Source organism: Salvelinus namaycush, chromosome 19 (assembly GCF_016432855.1).
Source record: "Salvelinus namaycush isolate Seneca chromosome 19, SaNama_1.0, whole genome shotgun sequence".
In the NCBI taxonomy this organism is placed as follows: domain Eukaryota; kingdom Metazoa; phylum Chordata; class Actinopteri; order Salmoniformes; family Salmonidae; genus Salvelinus; species Salvelinus namaycush.
In genome coordinates this window covers 13872439-13886906 of record NC_052325.1, presented here as the reverse complement: position 1 = coordinate 13886906, position 14468 = coordinate 13872439, and the positions used below count along the sequence as shown (strand labels likewise).

The 14468-nt window shown below is 41.5% G+C and overlaps 1 protein-coding gene across 1 annotated transcript; it reads right to left on the bottom strand.

Moving 5' to 3' along the window:
* Window positions 1–6020: 6020 nt before the first annotated feature.
* On the bottom strand, window positions 6021–10751 carry si:ch211-214p13.8 (B- and T-lymphocyte attenuator). Its single transcript, XM_039014041.1, has 5 exons — window positions 10584–10751; window positions 8516–8842; window positions 8133–8264; window positions 7745–7782; window positions 6021–7586 (listed from the first exon to the last, which is right to left on the bottom strand). Exons 1-5 carry the CDS (start codon window positions 10660–10662, stop codon window positions 7269–7271), a joined length of 894 nt encoding a protein of 297 aa, XP_038869969.1. The 5' UTR covers window positions 10663–10751; the 3' UTR covers window positions 6021–7268.
* Window positions 10752–14468: the final 3717 nt, after the last annotated feature.

Genomic DNA, 14468 nt, shown 5'->3' with positions numbered 1-14468 from the left:
GCCGTCCAGGAATCCCTCCAACAAGCTAGTGGACGGCAGAAAAGGGGTGCTGACCGCCACCGCAGTGAGGCCCCCGTGTTTGTACCGGGGGACAGGGTCTGGCTCTCGACCCGAAACCTGCCCCTCCGCTTGCCCTGCCGGAAGCTGGGTCCGCAGTGTGTAGGGCCCTTCAAAGTCCTGAGGAGAATAAACGAGGTGTGTTATCGATTACAACTCCCTTCCTATTATCGTATTAACCCCTCGTTTCATGTGTCTCTCCTCAGGCCGGTGGTAGCTGGTCCCCTGCAGGACGGTGAGGTGCTGGAGGTCCCTCCTCCCCCTCTGAACATCGAGGGGTCCCCGGCGTATACGATACGGGCCATTCTGGACTCGAGACGCCGGGTGAGGGGCCTGCAGTACCTCGTGGACTGGGAGGGGTACGGTCCGGAGGAGAGGTGCTGGGTACCGGTGGGGGACATTTTGGATCCGTCAATGTTGAGGGATTTCCATCGCTTCCATCCGGATCGCCCTGCACCTCGTCCTCCGGGTCGACCTCGAGGCCGGTGTTGGCTAGAGCCGCGCGTCGGGGGGGGGGGGGGGTACTGTCACGACTCCGACCGAGGCAGGCTCTCCTTCCCATTCGGGTTTTTCCTCCCCCTCCTTATGTGTTCATTGGTTACACCTGTTTTGTGTTTGTTCGTAATTAGTTGGGCTTTATCTGTCAGCCGGCCCGCCCGTTTCTTTGTGCGGGATTGTTTTATTGTAAGCTTGGGGTTTGTTAGTCTGACGTTACGTGTTTGTGTTAGTGTGCATTTTCTGAACTGTTTTTGTTCCCCGTGTCTGGGGCAGTTTATTGGGAGCACCCAGTGTCAAGTGAGGTGGCCGTTGTTTGTCAGTGGTTCATTAAATTAACGTGATCATTGTATCCTCTGTCTTCCTGCGCCTGACTTCGCACTCCGACACCCAGTCCTTACATCGCCCTCACCGACATGTACAGATTACCTCAACTTGCCTGTACCTCCAAACACTGACTCGGTACCGGTGCCCCCTGTATATACAGTTGAAGTCGGAAGTTTACATACACCTTAGCCAAATACATTTAAACTCAGTTTTTTTACAATTCCTGACATTTAATCCTCGTAAGAGATTCCTGTCTTAGGTCAGTTAGGATCACCACTATTTTAGGATTGTGAAATGTCAGAATAACAGTTGAGAGAATGATTTATTTCAGCTTTTATTTCTTTCATCACATTCCCAGTGGGTCATAAGTTTACATACACTCAATTAGTATTTGGTAGCATTGCCTTTAAATTGTTTAAAACTTGGGTCAAACGTTTTCGGTAGCCTTCCACAAGCTTCGCACAATAAGTTGGGTGAATTTTGGCCCATTCCTCCTGACAGAGCTGGTGTAACTGAGTCAGGTTTGTAAGCCTCTTTGCTCGCACACGCTTTTTCAGTTCTGCCCACAAATTTTCTATAGGATTGAGGTGAAGGCTTTGTGATGGCTAGTCCAATACCTTGACTTTGTTGTCCTTAAGCCATTTTGCCTCAACTTTGGAAGTATGCTTGGGGTCATTGTCCATTTGGAAGACCCATTTGCAACCAAGCTTTAACTTCCTGACTGATGTCTTGAGATGTTGCTTCAATATATCCACATAATTTTCTTTCCTCATGATGCCATCTATTTTGTGAAGTGCACCAGTCCCTCCTGCAGCAAAGCACCCGCACAACATGATGCTGCCACCCCTGTGCTTCACGGTTGGGATGGTGTTCTTCGGCTTGCAAGCGTCCCCCTTTTTCCTTCAAACAGTTATATTTTTGTTTCATGAGACCAGAGGACATTTCTCAAAAAAGTACGATCTTTGTCCCCATGTGCAGTTGCAAACCGTAGTCTGGCTTTTTTATGGCGGTTTTGGAGCAGTGGCTTCTTTCTTGCTTAGCGGCCTTTCAGGTTATATCGATATAGGACTCGTTTTACTGTGGATATAGATACTTTTGTACCTGTTTCCTCCAGCATCTTCACAAGCTCCTTTGCTGTTGTTCTGGGATATATTTGCACTTTTCGCATCAAAGTACGTTCATCTCTAGGAGACAGAACGCGTCTCCTTCCTGAGCGGTATGACGGCTGCGTGGTCCCATGGTGTTTATACTTGCGTACTATTGTTTGTACAGATGAACATGGTACCTTCAGGCATTTGGAAATTGCTTCCAAGGATGAACCAGACTTGTGGAGGTCTACAGTTTTTTTTCTGAGGTCTTGCCTGATTTCATTTGATTTTCCCATGAAGTTAACTTCTTATGGCTGCAGCCCGACACCAGTACACTTATGACAACAGCCAGCTCAAAGTGCAGGGCGCGAAATTCAAAAGATATTTTTTTTAAATATTTAACTTTCACACATTAACAAGTCCAATACAGCATATGAAAGGTACACATCTTGTGAATCCAGCCAACATGTCCGATTTTTAAAATGTTTTACAGGGAAGACACAATATGTAAATCTATTAGCTAACCACGTTAGCAAAAGACACCACTTTTTTTACTCCACCAGTTTTTTACTCCATCAGTAGCTATCACAAATTCGTCCAAATAAAGATATAAATAGCCACTAACCAAGAAACAACTTCATCAGATGACAGTCTGATAACATATTTATTGTATAGCATATGTTTTGTTAGAAAAATGTGCATATTTCAGGTATAAATCATAGTTTACATTGCAGCTACAATCAGAAATTGCACCGAAAGCAGACAGAATATTTACAGACACCAACGCCAAATAACTAAATACTCATCATAAAACATTTCTGAAAAATACATAGTGTACAGCAATTGAAAGACAGGCATCTTGTGATTCCAGACAATATTTCCGATTTATCAAGTGTTTTACAGCGAAAACACAATAGAGCGTTATATTAGCTTACCACAATAGCCAAAAACACAAGCAATTTCCCAGTAGCAAAAGTTAGCGATCGTAACAAACAAGCAAAAGATATATAATTTTTGACTAACCTTGATTTTCTTCATCAGATGACAGTCCTATAACATCAGGTTATACATACACTTATGTTTTGTTCGAAAATGTGCATATTTAGAGCTGAAATCAGTGGTTACACATTGTGCTAACTTAGCTACTTTTTCCACAACGTCTAAACAGCAACGATATTTTTCTGACACGTTTTCTGACACACATATTCTGACCAAATAGCTATTCATAAACATAACTAAAAAATACATGTTGTATAGGAAATGATAGATCCATTAGTTCTTAATGAAATCGCAGTGTTAGAATTCTAAAAAATAACTTCATTACGACATCCAGCTTCGGTATAGCTGAGTACCCCAAAGTTGGGCGCCCACGACTAATTCACATGCACGACAGATATATGAATTAGCATCATAAAATGTTTCTTACTTTTGGTGATCTTCCATCAGAATGTTGGACAAGGTGTCCTTTGTCCAGAACAGTCGTTGTTTGGATTTAGAACGTTCATTTTCCCTCTCGATTTAGCACGCGCACTTGCCAAGTGGCACAAAGCTCTCCAAGTCAACAAACGGAAGAGAACGGAACACGGCAAAACTCCCGAAAAAATTTCAATAATCTGATGAAACTATATTGAAAAAACATACTTTACGATGATATGGTCACATGTATCAAATAAAATCATAGCCGGAGATATTAGTCGTCCATAACGACAGCTAAACAGAAGGCAAATCCATGTCCCCTTTCGCGCGCTCCAGAAAACAGAAAATGGACGGTCACGTCATACAAAGAGCTTTTATTCCACCTCAGACCAAGATAAACACGAAATTTCTTCTCTCACCGCCTCTTGACATCCAGGGGAAGGTGTATGAATTGCACGTAGACTCTTACGTATCATGCCCATGTATAGGAAGTAGAACAGAGCATCGATTTCAGACTTTCCACTTCCTGGTCAGGAAATGTGCTGCAGAATGAGTTCTGTTTCACTCAGAGAAATAATTCAAACGGTTTTAGAAACTAGATAGTGTTTTCTATCCAATAGTAATAATAATATGCATATTGTACGAGCAAGAATTGAGTACGAGGCCGTTTGAAATGGGCACCTTTTATCTGGCTACTCAATACTCCCCTGCAGCCCAAACAGGTTAAGCAAAGAGGCACTGAGTTTGAAGGTAGGCCTTGAAATTCATCCACAGGTACACCTCCAATTGACTCAAATGATGTCAATTAGCCTATCAGAAGCTTCAACAGCCAATTTTCTGGAATTTTCCAAGCTTTTTAAAGGCACAGTCAACTTAGTGTATGTTAACTTCTGACCCACTGGAATTGTGATACAGTGAATTATAAGCGAAATAATCTGTCTGTAAACAATTGTTGGAAAAATTACTTATGTCATGCACAAAGTAGATGTCCTAACCGACTTGCCAAATCTATAGTTTGTTAACAAGAAATTTGTGGAGTGGTTGAAAAATGAGTTTTAATGACCCAAACCTAAGTGTATGTAAACTTCCGACTTCAACTTTAGCCTCGTTATTGTTATTTTTATTGTGTTGCTTTTTCTTATTACTTGTCACGCCCTGACCTTAGAGATCCTTTTTATGTCTATTTTGGTTTGGTCAGGGTGTGAGTTGGGGTTGGCATTCTATGTTTTGTGTTCTATGTTTTTTTATTTCTGTGTGTTTGGCCGGGTGTGGTTCTCAATCAGAGGCAGCTGTCTATCGTTGTCTCTGATTGAGGACCATACCACCTGTGTTTTGTGGGTAGATGTTTTCTGTCTTTGTGTCTGTACCAGACAGAACTGTATCGTGTTGTTCGATTTTCGTTTATCTCTTTGTTATTTTTGTCATAGTGTTCACTTCTCATTAAAAGGCATGAACATTTATCACGCTGCGTTTTGGTCTCCTCCAATAGACGATCGTTACATTACTTTTTATTTTAGTCTACTTGGTGAATATTTTCTTCTTCTTGAATTGCACTGTTGGTTAAGCGCTTGTAAGTAAGCATTTCACCGTAAAGTCTACACTTGTTGTATTCGGCACATGTGACATATAAAGTTTGATTTGATTTGACATATGCCCATAGTAGGAGAATAAATTCCATTCAGCCCAATCTAAAGGGAGATTAATTATGTCCTCATGTATGTCCTCATGTCACGTTCCTGACCTTAATTCCCTTGTTTTGTATTTATTTAGTATGGTCAGGGCGTGAGTTGGGGTGGGTTGTCTATGTGTGTTTTTCTATGTTGGGATTTTGTGTTCGGCCTGGTATGATTCTCAATCAGAGGCAGCTGTCAATCGTTGTCCCTGATTGAGAATCATACTTAGGCAGCCGGGGTTTCACGTTTGGTTTGTGGGTGTTTGTTTCCTGTGTCAGTGTTTGTGCCACACGGGACTGTTACGGTATGTTCGTTTGTTATTTTGTATCGTGTATTGTTTTCGTGTACATTAAATATCATGGAAACTTACCACTCTGCAAATTGGTCCTCCGATCCTTCTCTCCTCGTCCGATGAGGAGGACGAAATAGACTGCCGTTACACCTCATGTCTCAGCATGTTCTAATGTCCTTGTTTTTATCTAACTAAATGATGTTTGTGGAGCCTTATCTTGTAATAACCAATACGTCCACTTGGGAGCAGGCAATGGCATACAATTAAACCACATGGGTGCAGGCAATGGCTTACAGTAAAACCAGTCAGTGGTCTGCTCTCCAAAAATGATTACATTATGGATGAATAAACTGTTTAAGCTGTTACACTGATAAGTATTGTATTGGACCTATTCTGAGACTAGATGTGGCAGCTCCATGAAAGTAAGCTAAACCCTTTCTCTGATTAGTGAGTTACTTTGAATACAAATTACCATCTTGTTGTGGTGGTGGTCTGTTCCCAGCACTTCCTGTGTGCTGTGTTTTTAAACTAGAAACACCCAGTCCTGTGCAGGTTAGGGTCTGTATCTTGGGCAGAAAGAACACCACAGTACTTTACAGTAACCTATCGCTCAGGATTATACCAGAACACAACAGGCAGAAGCAGTGTAGGACCAGAGACATTAGACCCAAGCTTTATTTCACATTCTCAAAAACTAGCCACTCTTGCTTCAAATGGTAATAATAGTCTATGTCGCAATTTCTTTATAAAATTAGGGACATTTCTCTTGCACTATTCTCTGGTGAAGGATACTGTATTGTAATTGAGTAGTTGCATAGTAAACATGTAACCTTCAAACGAACATGTTTGAAATTAATTGACAATAATTGAGATTGGAATGTGTCACTGTATGTGTCACTATTACAATCATGCCACACCCACATCATTTTGCAGTTATGCAATCTATTACCTATTTATTGCAATCTTCCTATGACCATAGAGACAGTCATATGCACTTTCATGTTACATTCATATTACATTTGAATGGAATTTCCATACTCTCTCAAGAGGGAGAACATCTATTTACAGGGACTCACTGTTTCGGCTATGTGGTGGGCTCAACATTTTACATAAACCATGGAAAGCCCCCAACCTGTAGCCAGCACATGCGTACAAACACGCGTATCTGTGCATAAATATACACCAACACACACTCACTCACTCACTCACTCACTCACTCACTCATACTGAGTGAGTCATATGCAGACATATAGACACAGGCACACACATTTAGTCACACACAGGGACATAAAATGTTCGGTATGAGTTATTTTTCCCTGTTATATCCCCAAATCATCACTAATAATCACAAAAGTGGCTCAGTGGTTTCTTCATTAAAATATATATTTTGATAGTCAATAACAAATGATGGTTTATCATCATTATGTGTGAGATAACGTTTGTGATACACACTGCTAGCTGACATTATTTTGCTCCTCTAACTCTGAGGTGTGATGTGAAGGAGGGTTTACACTCAGAAGCACATATTCTCCAGCTCTAACCCTTGCCCACCTGTCTCACCCCAATCCCCCGATCTTTAAATCATTTTTTTTTTCTCAGAAATACTGCTGCACTGCGGTTAACACACTGCTCAACATTTCCATGACACCAGGAAGAGTGTGTGTTAGTTATATCACTCCTTAGGGGGATTCATGTTTATATATACATATATATATATATAAAAACATGAATGTTGTGGTGGTATATATATATATAAAAACATGAATCCCCCTAAGGAGTGAGATTTTCATACACAAAATATGTTCAGCTTTCCTCTTTTTCAGTGAGAAGATCCATCAAAGAAGACAACTTAAACAGTAAAGCAGTCAGCAGCACCGTGCCGTTATGGTCTGGATGAGGTCTCTTTCAGAGCCTATGGGCTCAGTGGACTCGGATGGCTGCGTACTCTGAGCATTCATCCTGGGGGGTTGGGATATGGGGGGGTTTCGGGGACCCTCTAAGGGTCTGGTGGTTCAGGCTAGCGTACACAAGGTGGTTTGACCCTTGATCTCCAGCTGTGATATCCGAGGAAGGAAGAGTTCCGTTTGTCATCAGGAGGCTGTGTGCCGATGCCCTGTTGATGTGTCTGCCATAGGGACCATTGTTGTAGAGATTGTCGGAGTGGGCAGGGTTTGGTGTGAATGGTGATGATGGAAAGGTTCCCTTAGAGCAGGAGGAGAGGTCTGGACATGGTGCTGCCTGTGTGGACATTTCCATTAAACACAGAGAAAAACAATTAGACAAAGTCAGGACAGCAAGGCTTCCATTTTGTACAAATTTAGTGTATTGAGGACAAGTTTTGTCATGATAGCAAATGACCCATTGGTTAATAGTAAGATGCTATAAGATTTCCTTACCTGCTCCTTTATCCCGTTATTTGTTGACCTTGTTGGTTCTGAAAAATGTGTATATTTTAGAAAGTTAAGGTGATGTCTTAGCTGCATTTCAAAATTGTACAAAATAAAAGTTTTCAGTATTAAATGGGTCTAATAAAAAACATGAGCTGGCGCTTACCCAGAGAAAATTATTTAGTGTGGAGGTGTTGACTAACAGTGAATAAACTGTAAGCTATAAAAACAAAGATAGTCACACACTCCACATGTATAACCTTCCAGAAATGTATTGGGTAAAAAAAAAAAAATGCATCACCGTGCCTTCTTCACCCTGATTACTGGGAGGTTATGCACATGGAGTCTGCGACTCTCTTTGTTTTTATAGTATTAAATGGGTAACAGCATTACTCACCTTTACATCCATACATGCAGAGGAAGGAGATTGCTGTCACCACGACCACCAACAGTACTATTCCCACACAGATGTAAACATACGGCAGCCAGCTCAGATATTTCTCATTATGCTTTGCATTTGGTGAGTCGTCTGTTAGAGTAGAAACAGAGCTCTTAACACCAGACACAGTTGTCACATAGGCCTAATAGCTGATGTAATGTGATTGAATGTCTGTAATTTCATAAACATTGTCGTACTTGTGTTGTGGTCTGATGTGCTTGTCATTTTCAGGTTGCTATCTGTAGAAATAAGTGTATCAAGCAACAAGGACTCAACTGAGTATGTATTTTATTCATTTTAAAACAATTGATTGAGGAAAAAACTAAGCTTTTGTTGGTTACCTGAGACAGAGACATTGATAGCATGGCTAACAATTGATGATTTATTCCCAGCCATTCCACATCTGTACGAACCATCGTCATTCATAGATATCTTCTTAAAATCCAAAAATGCAATATGATTTTCTGACCCTCTAGAAAATGGTTTCCATCCAATTTTGACTTGCTCTGTCTCATTGATTTGTTTGCAGTTGGCGTCCTCAAATTTACACCAGGTGACACGTAAGGTTTCTCCACAATGTTTCACAGGGCAGTTGATTGTCAGCTGTTTCTGAGGGACAGCATTCCAAACAGTGTTTCTTTTGATTGGCACCTCAATTTCACATGGGCCTTGGTGTGAGAAAAGATAATGGAAACAATTTACATAATTACTACTGATAAGGATCATACTGGTCACTGGTAAAACACAAATGAAAACATGAAGACCTGTCATATTCAAATTGCGGTTGCGAAGTTACGCTCTGACAGTGTCCATCACCCCTCTCTGACTGACTTTGGTTGGTCATTGAGTACATTCAGAAAGTATTCAGACCCCTTGACTTTTTCCACATTTTGTTACGTTACAGACTTATTCTAAAATTGATTAAATTGTTTTTTTCCCTTATCAATCTACACACAATACCCCATAATTACAACTCAAAAACTTTTTTTTAGAAATGTTTGCAAATTTATAAAATATTAAAAACGGAAATATCACATTTACATAAGTTTTCAGACCCGTTACTCAGTACTTCGTTGAATCATCTTTGGCAGCGATTACAGCCTCGTGTCTTCTTGGGTATGACGCTACAAGCTTGGCATACATGTATTTGGGGAGTTTCTCCAATTCATCTCTGCAGATCTTCTCAAGCTCTGTCAGGTTGGATGGGGAGCGTCGTTGCACAGCTATTTTCAGGTCTCCCCAGACATGTTCAATCGGGCTCAAGTCCGGGCTCCGGCTGGGCCTCTTAAGGACATTCAGAGACTTGTCCCAAAGCCACTCCTGCGTTGTCTTGGCTGTGTGCATAGGGCCGTTGTATCTGTTGGAAGGTGAAACTTCACCACAGTCTGAGTTCCTGAGTGCTTTGGAGCAGGTTTTAATCAAAGATCTCTCTTTACTTTGCTCCGTTCATCTTTCCCTCAATCCTGACTAGTCTCCCAGTACCTGCCACTGAAAAACATTCCCACAGCATGATGCTGCCACCAAACTTCACCGTAGGGATGGTGCCAGGTTCCTCCAGATATGAAGCTTGGCATTCAGGCCAAAGAGTTCAATCTTGGTTTCATCAGACCAGAGAATCTTGTTTCTTAAGGTCCGATAGTCCTTTTGGTGCCTTTTGGCAAACCCATCTCCACAGAGGAACTCTGGAGCTCTGTCAGAGTTACCATTCGGTTCTTGGTCACCTCCCTGACCAAGGCCCTTCTCCCCCAATTGCTCAGTTTGGTCGGGCGGCCAGCTCTAGGAAGAGTCTTGTTGGTTCCAAACTTCTTCCATTTAAGAATGATGGAGGTGACTGTGTTCTTGGGGACCTTCAATGCTGTTTTGGTACCCTTCCCCAGATCTATGCCTCGACACAATCTTGTCTCGGACCTCTACGGACAATTCCTTCGACCTCATGGCTTGGTTTTTGTTCTCACATGCACTGTCAACTGTGGGACATTATATAGACAGGTGTGTGCCTTTCCAAATCATGTCCAATCAATTTAATGTACCACAGATGGACTCCAATCAAGTTGTAATAATATCTCAAGGATGATCAATGGGAACAGGATGTACCTGAGCTGAATTTTTGAGTCTCATAGCAAAAGATCTGAATACTTATGTAAATAAGGTATTTCTGTTTAGTTTTTTTGACATTTGTAAACATTTGTAAAAACCTATTTTTGCTTTTTTATTATGGGGTATTGTGTGCAAATTGATGAGGAAAATGTTTTATTCAATGTTGCAGACACGTTTTGGTACCCTTCCCCCAGATCTCTGCCTCTGTGCCTCGACACATTATTATGTAAATAAGGTATTTTTTTTAGCAAATATCAATCCCTTTCAAATGTAACACAAAAAGTATGTATGACAAGATGTGAAACATCTTACCTTGAGCATTGCCATGGATGCAGACCAGGAAGAGGAGACAGAGGACCAGCAGGATGTGGTCAAAACACGGTGAGTCCATCAAGGCAAAGATGCAATGTCTTATGAGATCTCAAGACAGGTCATGCCCGTGTCACTCAGTTAGAGCAAACCGTCTGTGATTACACACGTTATTTGAGTGGTGACACTGAAGATATGTTCTGAATATTTCTCTCTCTCTCTCTCTCTCTCTCTCTCTCTCTCTCTCTCTCTCTCTCTCTCTCTCTCTCTCTCTCTCTCTCTCTCTCTCTCTCTCTCTCTCTCTCTCTCTCTCTCTCTCTCTCTCTCTCTCTCTCTCCTCTGCATCTACAGGGTTTTTCCACTTCCTGTCCTCCTACATATGAGCCTACCTACCATAGCTCTCTTGTCTATTGCTTCTACTTTAGAGGTCTGTTTCCTCTCCCTCACACATCATAGGCCAACACGTATATGTCTTTTTATTCTGTGTCTCTGCAAGGGGTACCATTGGAGGACTCTGCTCATTCTATAAATGTATTATTAGTTTGCATGCATATGTCCTCTGTTATCTGAGAATCATGATTAGGGATAGTGGGTTACAGTATATTATAGCTGTAGGTGCTATAATTGACAATGAGCTTTAAACTTATGCTCAGTTAAAAATTTAACTTTTCACACTTTTAGCAGACAGTCGTATCCAGTGCATACATTTTCAATCTTGTCTCCCCGTGGGAATTAGACCCACAACCCTGGCGTTGCAAGCGCCATGCTCAACCAACTGAGATACACTTAACAGTTGTATTGTAATCCATTTTGAGCTGTGTGGGTGGGAACCTCTTTGGTTTTCTATTGTGTGTCAAGCAAGAGGGAACCTGACCATCAGAACAACTCCTTGAATGTCACGTTCTGACCTTTATTTCCTTTGTTTTGTCTTTATTTAGTATGGTCAGGGCGTGAGTTGGGGTGGGCAGTCTATGTTTGTATTTCTATGTTTTCCTATTTCTGTGGTTGGCCTGATATGGTTCTCAATCAGAGGCAGGTGTTTTGTGTTGTCTCTGATTGGGAACCATATTTAGGTAGCCTGTTTTGTGTTGGGTTTTGTGGGTGGTTGTCTTCAGTCTTTGTGTGTCTGCACCAGATAGAACTGTTTCGGTTTTCACTTTATTGTTTTGTATTTCTTAGTGTTCAGTTTATGTTTGATAATAAATTTGATGGACACTTACCACGCTGCGCATTGGTCCTCTGATCCTTCTAACTTCTCCTCCTCAGACGAGGAGGAAGACGACAGCCGTTACATTGAATCCCTACTTCTTGAAGTTTGCAGATGTGTCTAAAAAACACTTTTACCCTTTGGTGTGTGTACTTTACTATATTTATACTTGGAATGTTGCTTTTCAACAGCAACAGTTAAATCTTTGGAGGATGTCTTAAAAAAAACTTAGTATAGCCAACTTTCTATAGCACCTACACCACCTGTGGTAAGAAACATTCACCTGATGACTAATGCTTTCCATTCAGTCACTATCAGAGTTCATTAACAGTTGCAACTTATTTCTTCAGCTACTTACAGAGCGTTACAGTAGCGCCATCTTCTGGTGAATAAATTACTGAGGCAGTTCTCCATTCTTGACTGTATTTATTAACACACGTAACCAAGTTGTATTCAACAGCAACAGTTGATATACATTTCACATTAAACGTTCTGCCTCCATAAGTATAAACATCCTGCAGATGACACAACACGTCGTAGCGGCGGGAAGTAGGTGTGCGGAGGGTGATGCAGCATCCCCTGAAAAATCATAATATCAAAAAATTATAAATAATAACACATTTTTAATTTGTATTTTTTTTAACAAAAGTAGTGCACTGGGCCTTTACTAGTCCTTTATTAGCAGACCAATATACCCATCTGTAGAAAAAATTAAAAAGTTCTGTGCTGGGCCTCCCGAGTGGCTCAGCAGTCTAAGGCACTGGAATCGCAGAGTTGCGGCATCACTACAGCCTGGGGTTCGATCGGCTGTGTCACAACCGGCCGTGACCGGGTGTCCCATAGAGCGGCGCACAACTGGGTTAGTGGGGGTTTGCCCAGCGGGTCTTTACTTGGCTCATTGCGCTCTAGTGACTCCTTGTGGTGGCCCGGGCACCTACAGGCTGACTTTGGTCATCAGTTGGACAGTGTTTCCTCCGAGACATTGGTGCAGCAGGTTTCCGGGTTATGCGAGCGGTGTTCTCGGATCATGTTTCGGAGGACGCATGACTCGACCTTCGCCTCTCCTGAGCCCGTTGGGGAGTTGAGACAAGATCTTATTTGGACATCACGAAATTCGGGAGAAAAAGGGGGTAGAATTACAGTTATTATAATTTTTTATTAAACAATGGTCTGCGCTATGAACACGTGTGTGTGTACATGCATGCGTATTACTGTAACTCACCTTGTATTTGTATTTTTTAAGGATCGCCATTAGCTGCTACCTTTCTTCATGGGGTCCAGCAACATTAAGGCAGTTATAAACAATGAAAACACTTTTCACAACACATTAAGTGTGCGCCCTCAGGCCACTACTCTACTACAATATTTACTATTCAAAATATATGTGTACGTGTGTGTAGAGTGCATGTGTATGTGTGTGTCTGTGCCTGTGTGTGTCTCTTTACAGTCCCAACTGTTCCAAAAGTTTATTTTTATCTGTTTCTTAAATCTGATTCTACTGCTTGCATCTGTTACCTGATGTTGAATAGAGTTCCATGTAGCCATGACTCTATGTAGTGTTGTGCACCTCCCATTGTCTGTTCTGGACTTGGGGGTTGTGAAGAGACCTCTGGTGGCATGTCTTGGTGGTTATGCATGGCTGTCTGAGCTGTGTGCTAGTAGTTTAAACAGACAGCTCGGTGCATTCAGCATGTCAATACTTCTAACAAAAACAAGTAGTGATGAAATCAATCTCTCCGCTATTTTGAGCCATGAGAGATTGACATGCATATTATTAATGTTAGCTCTCTGTGTACATTTAGGGGCCAGCCGTGCTGACTGTTCTGAGCCAAATTTAATTTTCCTAAGTCCCTCTTTGTGGCACCTGAACACACAATTGGAATGTAGTCCAGGTGCGACAAAACTAGGGCTTCTAGGACCTGCTTTTTTGTAGTGTTGTTAAGAAACCATAGCAACACTTTATTATGGACAGACTTCTTCCCATCTTAGTTACTGTTGCATCAACATGTTTTGACCATGACAGTATACAATCCAGGGTTACACCAAGCAGTTTAGTCATCTCAACGTGCTCAATTTAATTTCATTAAATTCATTACATTATTCGTCAATCAATAAATCAAATTTATTTATAAAGCCCTTCTTACATCAGCTGATGTCACAAAGAGCTGTACAGAAACCCAGCCTAAAACCCCAAACAGCAAGCAATGCAGGTGTAGAAGCACGGTGGCTAGGAAAAACTTCCTAGAAAGGCCAGACATGGAAGAAACCTTTTTTAAATTTTTGTTTCACCTTTATTTAACCAGGTAGGCTAGTTGAGAACAAGTTCTCATTTGCAACTGCGACCTGGCCAAGATAAAGCATAGCAATTCGACACATACAACAACACAGAGTTACACATGGAATAAACTAAACATAGTCAATAATACAGTAGAACAAAAGAAAACAAAAAGTCTATATACAGTGAGTGCAAATGAGGTAAGATAAGGGAGTTAAGGCAATAAATAGGCCATGGTGGCGAAGTAATTACAATATAGCAATTAAAACACTGGAATGGTAGATGTGCAGAAGATGAATGTGCAAGTAGAACCTAAAGAGGAACCAGGCTATGAGGGGTGGCCAGTCCTCTTCTGGCTGTGCCGGGTGGAGATTATAACAGAACATGGCCAAGATGTTCAAATGTT

Excerpts from the sequence above, each read along its gene's own strand:
- si:ch211-214p13.8 (XM_039014041.1), bottom strand. The coding sequence starts at position 10,662 with ATGGACTCACCGTGTTTTGACCACATCCTGCTGGTCCTCTGTCTCCTC. Across the intron at positions 7,783-8,132 it reads CTGCATGTATGGATGTAAAG|AACCAACAAGGTCAACAAAT; the intron begins GTGAGTAATGCT and ends CACATTTTTCAG. Across the intron at positions 7,587-7,744 it reads ATAACGGGATAAAGGAGCAG|GCAGCACCATGTCCAGACCT; the intron begins GTAAGGAAATCT and ends ATGTCCACACAG.